Here is a 15,840-nt window from a genome sequence, read left to right as displayed (position 1 = left end):
AGACACGTCCATCTAAATGAAGTCTGATTGATCTCCAGCTAATCTCCTTGTTTTAAAACAAACTTAAATATGACCCCTTTAAATTCGATCCAAAAATATGGGGAATAGATATTGAAAAAGTCGTTATATTAAATTCCATTGAGTCTAAAACTAATCCGAATCAGATTTCTTTTATTCGGATATTCTTAGATACATTTCTTTTTTGGCGGAAATGACCAAACATTGTTTTAACTCTCTTTCTGACTTTAAAACACTGATTTAAGATTTATGTTGTACGCAAAATATAATAAAAATTTTATGTTCAAGCTAAGATGAAAAAAAAGGAATGAGAAACCTTTCTTTTTTCCTATTTTGAAACTACGATGTTTGTACAAAGTTAAATTTTGTCGCAATTTCAAGGCAGAAGTCGGATTCGGGGGTGGGGACGAACATGTCGTTCACCCTAGGATTGAACAAAGTATCGTGTTTTGCCTTAAAATCGTCAATATTGTTTTAGTCTCGCTACACTCGGTGATATATTTTTTTAATTTGATAGAATAACGCCCCTGTCAACATCTAGGAACCGCCCCTAAAGGTAAAAATAGATTTGAACTGTGCAGTATATCTGAGGTAGTTAATGCACACCTTTGCTGTGCATTATCCAGATTATAGTACAGTAAGAACAAAGAGATTTTGCCCATGTCATGTGTTAAAAACTTTTATTGGTTCTAACCCCCGAAATTATGAATACGACGTGCTTTTAATGTTCAGATTGAGAGCATAAGCTTAATATTTGTTTGTGTAATGATGTGTCCGATTCTACAGTACACTGAGATAAATGTATCCAATTCTCCAACATTATTTGTATTCGTTGAAAGATGTGAAGGCTCCTGTTGAAAAAAACCTCACAGAGTATTAAAACAAATTTCATCAAATTCTAAATATCTCGCATACACGGCTTTGACACCAACGCATTTCATTGAACGCAGAACTAATGCTGTAGTTTATTGGTTTTTTTTGTGTGTGCTTTGTATTGGATCTGGTGACTTAAGCCGTTTGTGTTGATATTAAGTTTGTTCTTATGTAGTGCTGTTGCACATATTTATCATATAATAGTAACATATTATAATATGATATATTGCCTCCCCCCCCCCCCCCCATATATGTGGAATGACAAAATTGCCATATAATTCTATTTTGATTGTAAAAATACTTAGATAAGATTAGCATTAACATTTAAATTTTATAGAATTTTATCATGAAATTCTCAAATCTGACCGCTGAGATCAAAGGTTAGGGTCTAGTTTAGTAATTTAAATATGGACTATATCACTGTATTTAAAGTTCGTTTCATTATACATTGCATTCTTTCTTGTTTGGTATGCTATGTATTATTTATTTTGTCATATATACCTAATGATTTAAGTGACAATGCAGTTTTAAATTTGAATTGACTTTGAATTAACAGTCACATATATGTTGCTTCTGAATATGTTAACAAACAGATTTTTCCAAAGAACTACAGAAAACTTATATTGTAAGTCCAAATCACTACGAAATTACACTGAATACTTTCTTACTTGACAATATATCTGTCTCCGCTATTCAAATAACATGTAAAGTTTGATGTTGATCCTGATCGAGTAATGGAATATTGGTTGAAATACATTACCAAAGAACTGGAAAATTCCACCTCTAAAAACTTGTTGTCATACCAAGTTCCTGTCATATATGATGGGAACGTACAATCTCCATCTACATATATAATTAAATTCATGATTAAAAAGCTTCAATCTAATTATTTTGACGATTCATTTTAGAGAAGTTTTGTAACATATAGTAGTGCATAAGTTATAGAAATTTTTTTAAATCATCGTTTGAAATAACTCTGCTTCGGTGTGATATTTGTAATACACGTAGAATGTTTTGTCGTAATAAACGTATTATTTATAACATGATTCTTCTGAAGTATAAAGCAAAACAAGTCAGTAGAAGAACTTTTTGATCCATTTCTTCTTTATTTTTTCATTTTTTGGAAAAACATGACCTCCTCTATTGGAACAATTTGGAACACAACAGCAAGTTGATGGCATTGTTTATATCTATATTTAATTTTCTTATAATTTGTTTATCAGTAGAGAATCTCTAGGACCGTATTATAGTGTGCTGCCACCTGGAATTCTTATCAGGGGTAATAACTGACTTTGGTTTCTCATTGTTTCTCATAACTATCTTCAAATGGCTCTTGATGTAACTCATACTTTTAGTATGATGTTTATTTTATTTTTTTGTAAAAATGGGTGCGACTTAAACACACTCAGTATCTGTCTTGTCTTAACTGTGTTTTGCTGGCACTTAAAACGCTACCCTAAACATGTTTCGTACCAAGCTAAGGAACGCCTCTCACTATTTCTTTTTTATTTTTAGAATGAGAAACATACTAGGAACCTTTGTGTTGCCCACTTTCGTCATCTTGTCTATCACATACTATATAACCACCTTTTCATCAAAGTGTTTTGCTTTTTTGTTGGGCTTAGTATGTCAAAAAACCTAAAGAATAGTAAAGGGATTCAGTACTATTTCTAAAACAGTCTGATAACCTATAGTTGTTATATTAAACTAATACGTCATTCGGTCTCTCTTGGAGAGTTGTCTCATGGCAATTATACCGCATCATCTTATCTTTATATTTTTTTACATGCTCGAGACAAATATATATTATCTTTTTTCATACACCATTTGTTAATTAACCTTGAATGATACACACCATTCATATAAATAAAAAAAAAATAAAAAATTAAGAGATTTGATGTGTCATATTCCTTATTCATTTGGACTGTGGTATCTAACATATGCAATTTGTATATTTATACTTACCTATCCTATTAGGAAGAATAGATAAACATCCAACATAAATTAGAATGTAAAAATATATTCCCATATTTCTCCTTTCCTGCTATATGTTATATAGAAAACATCGCATATTAGACTTTATTCCATAAACCAATAATAAAATGATATTCCCTTTTTATGCTTAGTGTTAATTATATCTCATATTATTTGAAATATTGCAAGAGCAGAAAACAATGGAAATTAGTTAGCGGAAAGATTTTTTTTTTATTTATTATATCGTTGTTAAAACAATTAAATATCTGTGTGCACTAAGACATGAAATGACTAAATGTGATTTGCCAAAGACAAATATGAAATTTGATATGATTCTTCAAAAAAGAATTGGTCACGTATGTCATGTTTATTCACAATGCAAATCAGTAAGTGAAACATTTAGTCTAGTTTTAATGATTTCTGTTACAATACTTAATGCCAAATTATTTTCACCTATCTGTTCCAAATGAACACAATCGAGCTGATCATTTCTATTTAAGTATACCAAACTTTACAATTCCTCAATTTTCAAAAGCAAATACACTTCCGAATAATAGACAAAGTTCATTTAATGTGTATTCCAATTTTTGTTGTTGATTGTTTTCGAGTATGCATCAATATAAGGCCGTACGTTTACTTATAGTTGCAATTTCTACGTCATCTGGTTTCTGATGAAGAATTTTCACGTTGGCATTCATACCAAATCTTCTTTTTCTATTATATTAAATCAATCATTTTCCAAGTGAAATGTATGTTAATATTATAGAATTATGTAAATTTTTTTTACATGACAAATTAGTATTGTACATGCATATATATACATATACTTTATTTCTTATAAAACTACAATTACATAGTTATAGAGAACATACATAAATATAACGATAAGGTACAATTTTTACAAGCATGTGTGAACAATACAATAAAATTAACTTGGAGGACTGACTTTCACATTTATAACTTTGATAAATTTACATAGTTTTTCTAATATTACAATATTACATGAATTAAACAGTTGATCAAACTTATAGATATTAGGGTTAGACCAGCAGTATGTAGGTAAAAATTTCTTTCTTTCAAACATAAAAGATCCACAATTCATAATATAATGGTACTCGTCACCAATGTCGTTTGAGTCACAGAGACGGCAGATTCTGTCTTCTCTCTGTAAACCCTGCCACCTTTCAGACTCAATCGGCAAGTGGTGACTACCACATCTATATTTGCATAATGTATAAATGAATTTGTAAGGTAAAACAGAAAAATATTTTTCCAATTGAAAATTATTTTTAAAAATACGATAGCATAAAGTTTTAGGTGATTCTGCAACAAATGCAAAGCATTCTTGTTGAAACTGATCTTTGAATTTTTGCTCAATACATTTTGACACCCATTTATCAGAAAACTGTGCATTCCATATATTGGACATACCACAATTATCAAAAATATTTTTTTGGTAAGATTTCTCAATTTAAAGTAAGTATATTGTCTATATACCATTCCATTCCATTCCATTCCATTCTATTTTATTTATTTATTTTGGAGGGGAGGGGGCACCAACCAAAGTTAAAGGTGAGGCTTATGAAAATTCTATGCCTTACTACTGACAATATACATGTATGAAGCTCCATATTTTTGATTTGGGGTTGTAGGGGAGTCGGAGGGGGCTCTTTTTATATTGAGTATTGATAGCTACACCTAACTTTCATTGCAATTATACGTTTTAAGGGAAATAACTCAATCTTCCATCTACTAGGTACGGATAATTTTACACTGAGGATTTACCCATTAAATTGGATATATGGAATTGCATCTAGATAATTGTAAATACTAAAAAAAAACCCGTTGTAATTGCTGTGTTCTTTTAATTGAAAAGCTGGTTCTTTTTATTTAGATGATATGAAGTTTTATAAGACATGCAATGGCAGCATGCTGAAGAGGGTTACTGTTAAGCTGTGTCGGATGCAACATATTTAGCCACGCATGGTCGGGATCGGGACCACAAATCCGATATCACGCGAAAGGAGAGTGTTCCTATCTCTGCACGATAAGGAACATTGCCAAGACCCTATGAGATTTTTGTAGGTTGCGTTATGGAAGGTAAAATATCTACCCGTTTCAACATTATTTTTGATTGTCAGTCTAAATGGCTGTCCTATTAAGCTCTACCACTTTGAAGAAACCCTTCATGATATATATATAATCTATTGTTCATTTGTTCTCGTCCTGAATATGGATTACACATTTGCCTTTGGATTTAGAGCAAAAAAAATCAATTCATGATTGGTTGAACTTACCAAAAAACGAGAAATTATATATCAAATCATCTATTATATATAATAGGTAATCATTGTATTTTGTAATAGCTACATGAGCAATGTAATTCCTGTTAAAAAAATATCAAATTACATGTTATACATTAAATTTATGTTGACATTACCATTGATGCAACATTTGTATCATTTTTGCTTTTGTAACCAAATTATTTTCATGTTTTTTCCTTCTTCTAATAGCCCTTGCAGCAAACTTTGCGTTGGTTTATTTTATCAATTTTAATTTTAACTTTTTTTTTTATAGTTCTTGCATTTTCAAAAATCCTCAGACTGTTAAGATACTGAATTCATTCACATTTTTTTCAGTTATACATTTTTCTGTAGGCATAATGTTTGATAGAATATTCAATTTTTCAAACATTTCTAACAATATGTTGTTTCGTGAGTTTTTGTCAATAGCAAGAAATATGATTGTTCCATACCTTCTTTACTGTACAATGGAAATTAAGAGGGATTGAATATTCCATGATTGCTAAAATCGGTTTACTGATATCTTAAGACATGGGACCTTTATTAGATATGATGTGGGTATAGAGTAAGGAGTCCAAATTTTGTCTTCATTAATGTTAAGGATACTCCGAGTTTATTTAAGTTGAAGTAGTTTTACCTTGAAAACTTGTACCATTGGATAGTTCTTCAATTTTGTAATTCAAAGTGTGATTACCAAGTTGCAAACATTTATTCATGTTTTTAAGAGAATGATATTAAACTCATCATGAATACCAGATAATATAATTATTTAGAATTTTTAAAACATTTTTGTGTAGGCCTAGAAGAAATTATATATACTTTTGAGAAAATGGAAAACAAGCATTTTTCATCACTTTTCTTTGTTGAAATTGACGAATCTATTCATGTCCTTTGTCCTCTCTTGTATATTGCGACAAATGCATATGTGAAATAGTGTTATTAAATTATTGGACAAAAACATTCGTCATATTTTTGTTCAGTAGTTATATCTTCCAACTAAGGCGTTTATCTGACCAGAGGCAACGTCATTTCTTCGCTGTGTCATCATCAAAATAAACATTTTGTATACCCAACAGCATGTTGTTGTTATGAACACTTAAGATTAATTATGTTTATTTCAAATCAATTTCAGTAACATACAAATGATGATCTTCATAAAGAACACGACAAAGCTATAAATATTACACTCTATCCGAGATATATGATAAACTGTCATATTGTGTGTAGCTTTCATACATAGGAAAATAGTGTAAACATGCAGTCGTTCATATTCCTGGTCGTGATTTTACCACTGGTCAATGGTTTCTGCCATCAGAGTTCTGGTCGAGTTGATAAAACAGGTAGAGTTCAATTTAGATTTTTTTTCTGCTTTTTAAACTCTTCTTAAAAATACCGCAACTATCAACGAATGTTTAAAATTATTGTTTAAAAAGTACAAGATAAATTTCCTTTAGAACTGCATTGTTTATTCAGATTTTTGTTTCATATTTCAATAAGAGTTACTATTATTTTTCCAGTGACTGGACGATTGATACCGGTATGTTCATACAAAGGACTTGATATATTGGATGGATCCAGTTTTAGAACAGCAGATTGTATGGACTGTAAATGTAGAAACAGCGGACAACTATCTTGTTGTGGGCAAGTTTAATTACTTTTTACTTTTATCTGGACATTTTATACCCAAGTCATCCAGTGCCAGTGGTCGGGGCAAATAGTTCTTTATTAAAGCACGAATTACACCCATAAGAGGGTCAAAGGCATGGCAATTACATGTAATAACACCAGTATAATGACGACATTAAAATTTACATAAAAAATAGTGCTTTCAATGTCCATCCAAGTGCCATTCCGAAATCACATATACAATATAAAATCATTAAGTGGTAAGTATTTTTCGTAAACAGTTGTATTGCTTTTGAATTGACATTTCTTATCTCAAAATGACACACGTAGACTAATTATTTGCTTTTTATAAGGGAGCAAAAAAGGGGGGATTTGCTTGTGTTAACAATCTTTGCCATTGAACCGTTTAGTAAGTGATGAAACTGCACGACATAAGAACACAGATCGATTCAAAGCAGAAAAACGTCTACCAAAAACACGGACCGGACGTGGCAGGGTGCTTATCAATCCCTCAAACACATCCAACACCTATTAGTTCTAACGACAATTTTTATATTTTGCAGATACGGCATCAACTCAGGAGTTTATCTAGCACCTGTCGGCTGCAAAGTAATTGCTGACGGTTGCGATCCAATTTTTGTCCTACAGTCGGACGAAACACGTGACTGTAAAACTGGTAAAAAGATAGATTTGACTTTGAAGCCAGAAATAATTCAACCATCTTTTCCCGGAATGTATCCTAGTAATATGTTTCCAAACACGAGGCTGCCAGATTTAAGGGACATGCTGAGAAAGGGAATGAATTATCAGTACAACTATCATAGTAGTAAAAATGTTAACCCGTTTGTTGGTGAAGATACCACTGGAAATTCATTAAGAGATTTTATGTTTAATAATGGCCTCTTTGTCTAATAAAAACTAAACTGAACGTATTTATAACAACATTTATGAAAGAAATTGTTTAAGAAAAGCTATATAACTATCATTATCTTTTTTAAATTGTAATAAAAGTATTTCTTTACATTGCTCAGTAGTCTTCTTTTTTCGTCTTCTAGACATTCATATACTAAGTATATGTTTTGATGACATATTGCAAATATACCGTGTCGATATACCGTGTCGATGTGGACCACAACATTGAAATGATTATGAACGGCTCATAAACCTGTTATAATATAAGGCGCACCAATGTCACATACAACTACTGATATGTTCAATTGGTCGTGGTCCCTTTCCAGCTTTCCGGTTGTAGTTCACTACATGTACATATAAAAAATACGTCTCGTCAACAGTTTTACGTGTCCGGAGCAAAATACACTGTCCAAATACCGAGCAGCAGCTGCTTGTTCACCAATCTGGAAAATCTCTAGATGTGTATGTTCTGTTGTAAGCCGTTGATTTATTTAATTTGTAATTCCGTTTTTGTTTTCTTATCTTTCAATCACTATAATTTCTGTTCTTCAACTATTTAATTTGTTATTACCCAATTGCTTTCATTTATGATCAATCATGCAGAGTGAAAATTCGAAAGCATAGTACAATGAATAACTCGCAAGATATAGTTAAAACTAAGGATTTTTCTAGAACGAATCTAGCAAGATTGTAATGGGTTTTTTTTTATTTGAAGGTGCCGGTTAAAGGCATTTGTCAAGTACCTTTTTGCAAATAAATCAAACAAGCAAAGAACTATACTTTAACTGAAAGCATATATTGGCTTGTTAGATTAAAGATCCACACCCACTCAAAATAACACTGAATAAATTCTCGTATGTGCTCACAAATGAATAAACAGTGGAATCACAAAAAAGTGCCTGAAGCATATCAAGAAGATGTGGTGTGATTCCCAATGGGACAACACTTCACAAGAGACCACAGAAATCAACTACTATAGATCCCTTTACGACCTTCAACAAAGAACAAAACTCATATCGCATAGCTATAAAAGTTTCCGAAATGATAAATATAAAACAATACAAACGAGAAAACTAGCGGCCTAATTTATGTACAAACAAGAATGTGTCCCAAGTACACAGATGCCCCATCTGCACTATCATTTTCTATATGGTCAGTGGACCGTAAAAATGGGATAAAATCTCTAATTTGGCATTAAAATTAGAAAGATCACATCATAGGTAACATGTTTACTAAGTTTCAAGTTGGTCGGATTTCATCAAAAATTACCTCGACCAAAAACTTTAATCAAAATTTTAACCTAAAAAGGGACAGACGGAAAACGGACGAACAGACGCACATACCAGACAACATAAATGTGGCATAAATGTGGCATAAATGTGGCATAAAAAATATGTAACACAGCAACATACCACTGAATAACAGGGCTCCTGACTTGGGACAGGAACATACATACAGAATGTGGCGGGTTTAAACATATCAGAGGGCAAGAATGCCTCTATCTTACTATTATATGTCAATTAAGTAATTTGGTATTGAATCGTTGTCACTATTCAATTCATTCACAATTTTTCTTCACAAAAGAACATGAAATTGAGAATGGAAATGGGGAATGTGTCAAAGAGACAACAATCCGACCAAATAAAAAACAACAGCAGAGGGTCACCAACAGGTCTTCAATGTAGCGAGAAATTGCCGCACCCGGAGGCGTCCTTCAGCTGGCCCCTAAACAAATATATACTAGTCCAGTGATAATGAACGCCATACTAATTTCCAAATTGTACACAAGAAACTAAAATTAAAATAATACAAGACTAACAAACACCAGAGGCTCCTGACTTGGGACAGGCGCAAAAATGCGGCGGGGTTAAACATGTTTGTGAGATCTCAACCCTCCCCCTATACCTCTAACCAATGTAGTAAAGTAAACGCATAACAATACGCACATTAAAATTCAGTTCAAGAGAAATCCGAGTCTGATGTTAGAAGATGTAACCAAAGAAAATAAACAAAATGACAACAATACATAAATAACAACAGACTACTAGCAGTTAACTGACATGCCAGCTCCAGACTTCAATTAAACTGACTGAAAGATTATGATTTCATCATATGAACATCAGGCACAATCCTTCCCGTTAGGGGTTTAGTATCATACCATCATAACATATATGAGTAGAACATAACCCGTGTCATGCCAACAACTGTTTTTAAAAAATAATGTGTTTAGTTCCGATGCAAAGACCTTATCAGTGACTCAATATTAACGCCAAAATATGCAATCTTTAATGACTTGACAACAGTATCGTAATTATATCCCTTCTTAATAAGTCTATTCAAAGGTTTTGTAAGTTTCTGAGGTGAATACTGACACCTTTGTGCTTTATAAAGAATATTACCATAAAAAATTGGATGTGAAATATCTGAACGTATTAGAAGTATGCATGTTGAGCTATATTTACGAATGATGTCTTTATACCTATGATAAAATTTAGTAAATGTTTTGACTAGTTTGTGATATCGAAAACCCTGGTGTAATAATTTTTCAGTAATACATAAATTTCTCTCGTTAAAATCTAAAACATTGTTACATACACGAGCGAATCGTACAAGTTGAGATATATAAACACCGTAAGATGGTGACAAGGGAACGTCACCATCTAAAAACGGAAAGAACATGACATACATGTATGGTATGTATACTGTACATTATACATGAAATACCACCTGATTTTTAAAAAAGACGTTCATTCATCCGTCCCTCTGTTTGTTTGTCCGTTCTTTCTTCTGTGCCACGGTTGTTTTGTCAGAACTGAATGCAACTCTAGCAGAACCTTATTCACGTGATGTACGTGTACACTTCCTATGTCTATAACCAACTGAATGTTTATTTGGGGGGAGGGGGGTATTTACTTTGAAATGACATGGTACATGTATGATATTTTAGTCTTAGATACCCCGGTATATGTTTTTATTAGTTGGTATTGACTTTGAAAAATCTGACAGTAACTGCGAATACTGGATGTGTACGGATTGATAGTTTAGTCTTAGTTGCATGATTTTTTATTAGTTGTTAGTGGCTTTGAACTAGCTGTCAGATAACTGTGAGTACTCTCAGATCTGTTCATTGTGTCTTTTGGTGTCGGGATGTATAAGTACCGGGCCACGTCCACTTGTATTTTTGTCCATCTGATGAGTTAAGCCTTTTTCAACTGATTTTTATAGTTCGTTCTTATGTTGTACTGTCCCAGGTTAGGGGGAGGGTTGGGATCCCGCTAACATGTTTAACCCCGCCACAACATTTATGTATGAGCCTGTCCCAAGTCAGGATCCTGTAATTCAGTGGTTGTCGTTTGTTTATGTGTTACATATTTGTTTTTTTCGTTCATTTGTTTTACATAAATAAGGTCGTTAGTTTTCTCGTTTGAATTGTTTTACATTGTCTTATCGGGGCCTTTTATTACCGACTATGCGGTATGGGCTTTGCTCATTGTTGAAGGCCGTACGGTGAACTGTAGTTGTTAATGTCTGTGTCATGTTGGTCTTTTGTGGATAGTTGTCTCATTGGCAATCATACCACATCTTCTTTTTTTATAATTTATATCTCAAATCTGCATTTTGTGTCTCCTTTGGTTTAAGCTAGGGATGTATATGTTGTGTACATGTTATCATTATCATATCAGTTAAAAAAAATTGTACAAATTAAATTTTGTATTTTGACTTTGTACAAATTATAATTTGTACAAAAAGTGCTAAGCCTTGTACAAATTACAATTTGTACAAAATAAAGCATAATTTCACTTATAATTTGTACACTAATTTATCATATGGATATTGTGATAAAAAAGTCTTGATACCCACTATAAAAACTTTTCAATTCTATATCTAAAGTCATACTAATTCATTTATATTGCCTTGAGGTTATAATTACACTCCTGTTTCACTGGTCTTTCACATGGTCATAAACAAAAGTAAAAGTTCAGGTGTTAAAAAAATGGCTAGTATTGTTGATCAACAGGATAATTTATATCAAGTCGTTCATCAATTTGCTTAGAATAACACATCTAAGCACAACCATCAATCGAGGGGTGCCACTTCTTGTAGACTTTCACCATAGCTTTATGTTACCGTTCGCCAAGCAGCCGGTTCTTTAGCATTGTCATACATTTTTACAACATTTTCAGTGCATAAGCTTAGTTGTTCTCGTGGTAAGAATGAATAGTTTTGAATGAAGAGGTAATTAACAATTGCCGATTTGATACTGTAAACCGGGAAATTTTCGCGTCGTCTTTATTTCGCGATTTACTAACACAATCCAATTTCGCGCCGTTTTCAATTCGCGATTTCCCTGGCCCATATATATATTTTCATAAATGATTTGGAAAGTGATATCTTAAATCAAGTGATAAAATCAATCAGAAATCTCTTGTTTTCGGTTCATTAATGTTAAAGTAGATTACAAGTTTGTCATGTTTGCTAGTAAAAACACATACACAATACAGAAAAGTAGACCTAATTAGGATTGAATTAGATAAAATGCTCCCAGGATTAATGATAATTAATCGATCTGATTAATATGTGTAGTAGATTCAAATTAAATTCATAACTTCTAACACTGCTTTTCATTAAGAGATACAGTTATGATTTCAGTTATATATGTGTCGTCTATAAAATCAGTGTTACACAGTAGTCCTATATATGTTTTATTCATATGCGTAGATATATGAAGATGTGGTATGAGTGTCAAAGAGATACTTCTCCATCCAATTCACAACTTGTAAAAGTAAATGTAATAAAAGAGTTTCCCCGATTCTTTCGCGGTCGTTTTATTTTCGCTTTTCTATTCTTACCGCGAAAATAGCGAAAATTAAACTGTAGCTACACTTACCAGCAGTGATGGATCATTAAACTTTTCAAAAGTGGAAAGTATTGTCATATTATTAAGGTAAAAATCCTTCTCTAATTCACATCGAGTAAAAACAAGGCAAACAAACCAACAGAGAAACCACGGTTCAATCAAAACCACCAAATTCTCCAAATACCCCAAATATATATATTTGTGGTTCAGTCAGCAATTAATACAAATGATACGAACATGATGAATGTGGCAAAACTTGACTCAAATTCTAAAACATCCTACCCACAGGGAAAAAATGTAAAAGAATCACATGAATACTCTTGTGAAAGCTTTGAATCCATGTTGAAGACCGCAACTAATGATCTCGAAAATCAAGTAACTATTGCAATAGAAAAGTTATATATACAGCACGCTCATTCTTTGAATGAACATTTAACAGCAGTTAATGACACAATGAGAACTCAAAATGATACATATGTACAGATTAAAGACCTTCTTTTGAAATCTGATGCCTCATCAACTCAACAAGTTTTTTCCAAAAGCCAGGATTTAAGTGGTAAATTAAGTATAACAGAAAAAGAAAATGCAGAATTGAAATTCACATTACAGCAACTTAGATATGAAAGTATGACTGAAATTGAAAGTTTAAAATCTGTTATCAACGTTTTAAAAGGTAGCATGATTGATATTGAAAATTCAAGCTCTATTGTAGTGGAAAGCTTACGTAAATCCAATGAGAGTATGGTCAGTAGAATACAAGCGAGAGATCAACAAATTGAAGCACTCGAGGCTGATGTACGAAAACACAAAACTGATCTTGATAAGAAAGATGAAATTATATATTCATTTAAACAACACAACAATCATGAAATCCACAATAACAAAGATGAAAATTGGACACAAGTTCAACCTAAAAATTCCAACTCCACTACTGAAACAAAGGCTTCTCAGAACAAACCTCAAGTCCTACTTATAGGCACCTCTAACACAAAAGGTATCCAGCCGGAAAAATTCTCCAGCTCTTACACTCTGCAAAAAAGAGAGGCTATGACATTGGCTGATACTGAAAAAACAATAAGCCAGATTAAAGATCCACCAAATGTGCTGGTGCTGCATTCACTAACCAATGACCTAAAGGAATCTGCACCAGTATGTGTAAGCCATATGAAAAACTTAATTTCTCATATTCATGAGTCAATGCCCAGCACTTCAGTTGTAGTTTCATTAGCTACTCCAAGGGCAGATAACAAAAAATACCAAACTAATGTTGAACTTGTCAATGCAATGCTAAAATGTGAATATATGGAGGATGATACTGTTACCCTCTGTGATAATGGTAACTTGTCACGTTTAGGGAAACCAGTTCCCAAGTTCTTAGCAAGGGATCAGTATCACTTATCTAAAGATGGCATTGCTGTCCTAGCCAGTAATCTTAGATGGACCATTGACTCGTTATTGGACATTAAGCAATCAAGGCGTAGTAGTTTTTATAAACATGATAATGGAAGAGAACAAGGCAATTCCAACCATAGAGACCGTCCACCCTACAGACGACCAAGAAAATAAACATATTTACTGAATAACATTTATTGACATATTGTTATTTTGTAAATTCTTGTAGTTATCCACTTGACTGTATTTGTTTGCTAGTTTATTATTTTTTTTTTTTTTTTCCATTTAAATATTAGAATAAAAAAATAATAGTAACATTTCTATATGTTCCAATGACTAAAGTACAGAATAAAAGTACTAACCTTATTAAAGGTATTACAAATAGAACATTTATATCTAACATAACATTTTGTACATGGAATATCGGTGGCCTCATCTCAGCAAATCTGAATAAATTAACAGATTCTAATTTCTTAAATGATATAACAGCTTATGATATAGTACTGTTAACTGAGACACATATTGGCAAAGGTGTAAATATAGTCCTTCCAGGATATAAGTATTTTCCTGTTTGCAGACCAAAATCAGCAAACAATAGATTTTTTGGTGGTCTTGGCATTTTTGTTAAAAATACCATTTTACCTGGTGTTGAGATATTGAAAAATACAAGCTTAGACTATCAATGGGTCAAATTGGATAAAAAATTCTTTAATTTCGCCAAAAATATTTTCTTGTGTTTGGCATACATTATCCCAGCATCATCTAGTTATATATTTCAGTCAGATGATGACCCATTAGAAACTATAGAAAAAGATATAACAAATTATTATGCTGAGAGGGGTCACATAGTTCTATGTGGAGACTTAAATGCAAGGACTGGGTCAGAATTAGATTTTATAGAAAATGATACATATGATCCATTTGCAATGGACGATGAAGAATATGAATATGATATTGGGTTACAGAAAAGGAATAGTTGTGATAATAAAGTTGATGCTAGAGGCAAGCAATTACTTCAACTATGTATTACTTTAAAACTCAGAATACTGAATGGCCGTATGTTGGGTGATTCAAATGGTAATTTTACTTGTTTTAAACCTAATGGCACAAGTGTGGTAGATTATATTATTATGTCGGAAGATTTGATTCAACATACTTTGAATTGTAAAGTATCAAATTTTATGCCCTGTTTTTCAGATTGCCATTGTAAGGTATCATGTATGCTGCTTGCCTCATATTGTCCTGTTTTTATAAATAAGAATGAAAGTACTCAAAATTTTCCAGGTAAATTTAAATGGACCGACTGCTCAAAGGAAAAATTTCAGGATGCTCTATGTCACCCATCTTGTAAACTTGATATTAATGCTTTTCTAACTAACAATTATCAAGATAAATCAAACATAAACTCTGCTGCTACTGACCTGCAGAATATTATTATTAAAGCAGCAAAAATGTCACTCAAATTCAAATCTAATAAATATAAAAAGAAAACTATTAATAAGAAAAAATGGTATGATCAAGATCTTTACAATAAAAGGAGAGAATTAAACATTAAGGCTAAGCATATGTCTGAAAATCCATATAATATTAATATTAGAAATAACTATTTTAAACATTATAGAGAATTCAAAAAGTTAAAAAAATATAAAAGAAAGGAGTTTAAATCAAAAATTGTTAAACAGCTTGATAATCTACTAACTAAGAATCCAAAGGAATACTGGAACCTTGTAAATAAACTAAAGGGGGAAACAGAAGAAACTAGGGACACCCCAGAAACTTCTATAAATAACTCCACATGGACAAAATACTTCCAAGATTTAAATTCTCTATCTGATACCAATAAATCAAAAATAAACCTATTAAATAACATGCTTGTTGATTTAG

At 32.1% G+C, this 15,840-nt stretch overlaps 2 protein-coding genes across 2 annotated transcripts; both read left to right on the top strand.

Annotated features, from left to right (window-relative positions):
- The first annotated feature begins 6,299 nt into the window (after positions 1–6,299).
- Positions 6,300–7,819, top strand: LOC139510595 (uncharacterized). Its single transcript, XM_071297153.1, has 3 exons — positions 6,300–6,508; positions 6,686–6,809; positions 7,358–7,819. The coding sequence occupies exons 1-3, from the start codon at positions 6,424–6,426 to the stop codon at positions 7,704–7,706; spliced, it is 558 nt and encodes a 185-aa protein (XP_071153254.1). The 5' UTR covers positions 6,300–6,423; the 3' UTR covers positions 7,707–7,819.
- Positions 7,820–12,801: 4,982 nt separating this feature from the next.
- LOC139510906 (uncharacterized) lies at positions 12,802–14,130 on the top strand. Its single transcript, XM_071297454.1, has one exon. It carries the CDS (start codon positions 12,802–12,804, stop codon positions 14,128–14,130), a length of 1,329 nt encoding a protein of 442 aa, XP_071153555.1.
- The last annotated feature ends 1,710 nt before the right edge of the window (positions 14,131–15,840 follow it).

Source organism: Mytilus edulis, chromosome 2, assembly GCF_963676685.1.
Source record: "Mytilus edulis chromosome 2, xbMytEdul2.2, whole genome shotgun sequence".
NCBI classification, from domain to species: Eukaryota; Metazoa; Mollusca; class Bivalvia; order Mytilida; family Mytilidae; genus Mytilus; species Mytilus edulis.
Note: the sequence above shows the minus strand (reverse complement) of the source record. Positions and strands in the feature narration are given on the sequence as shown.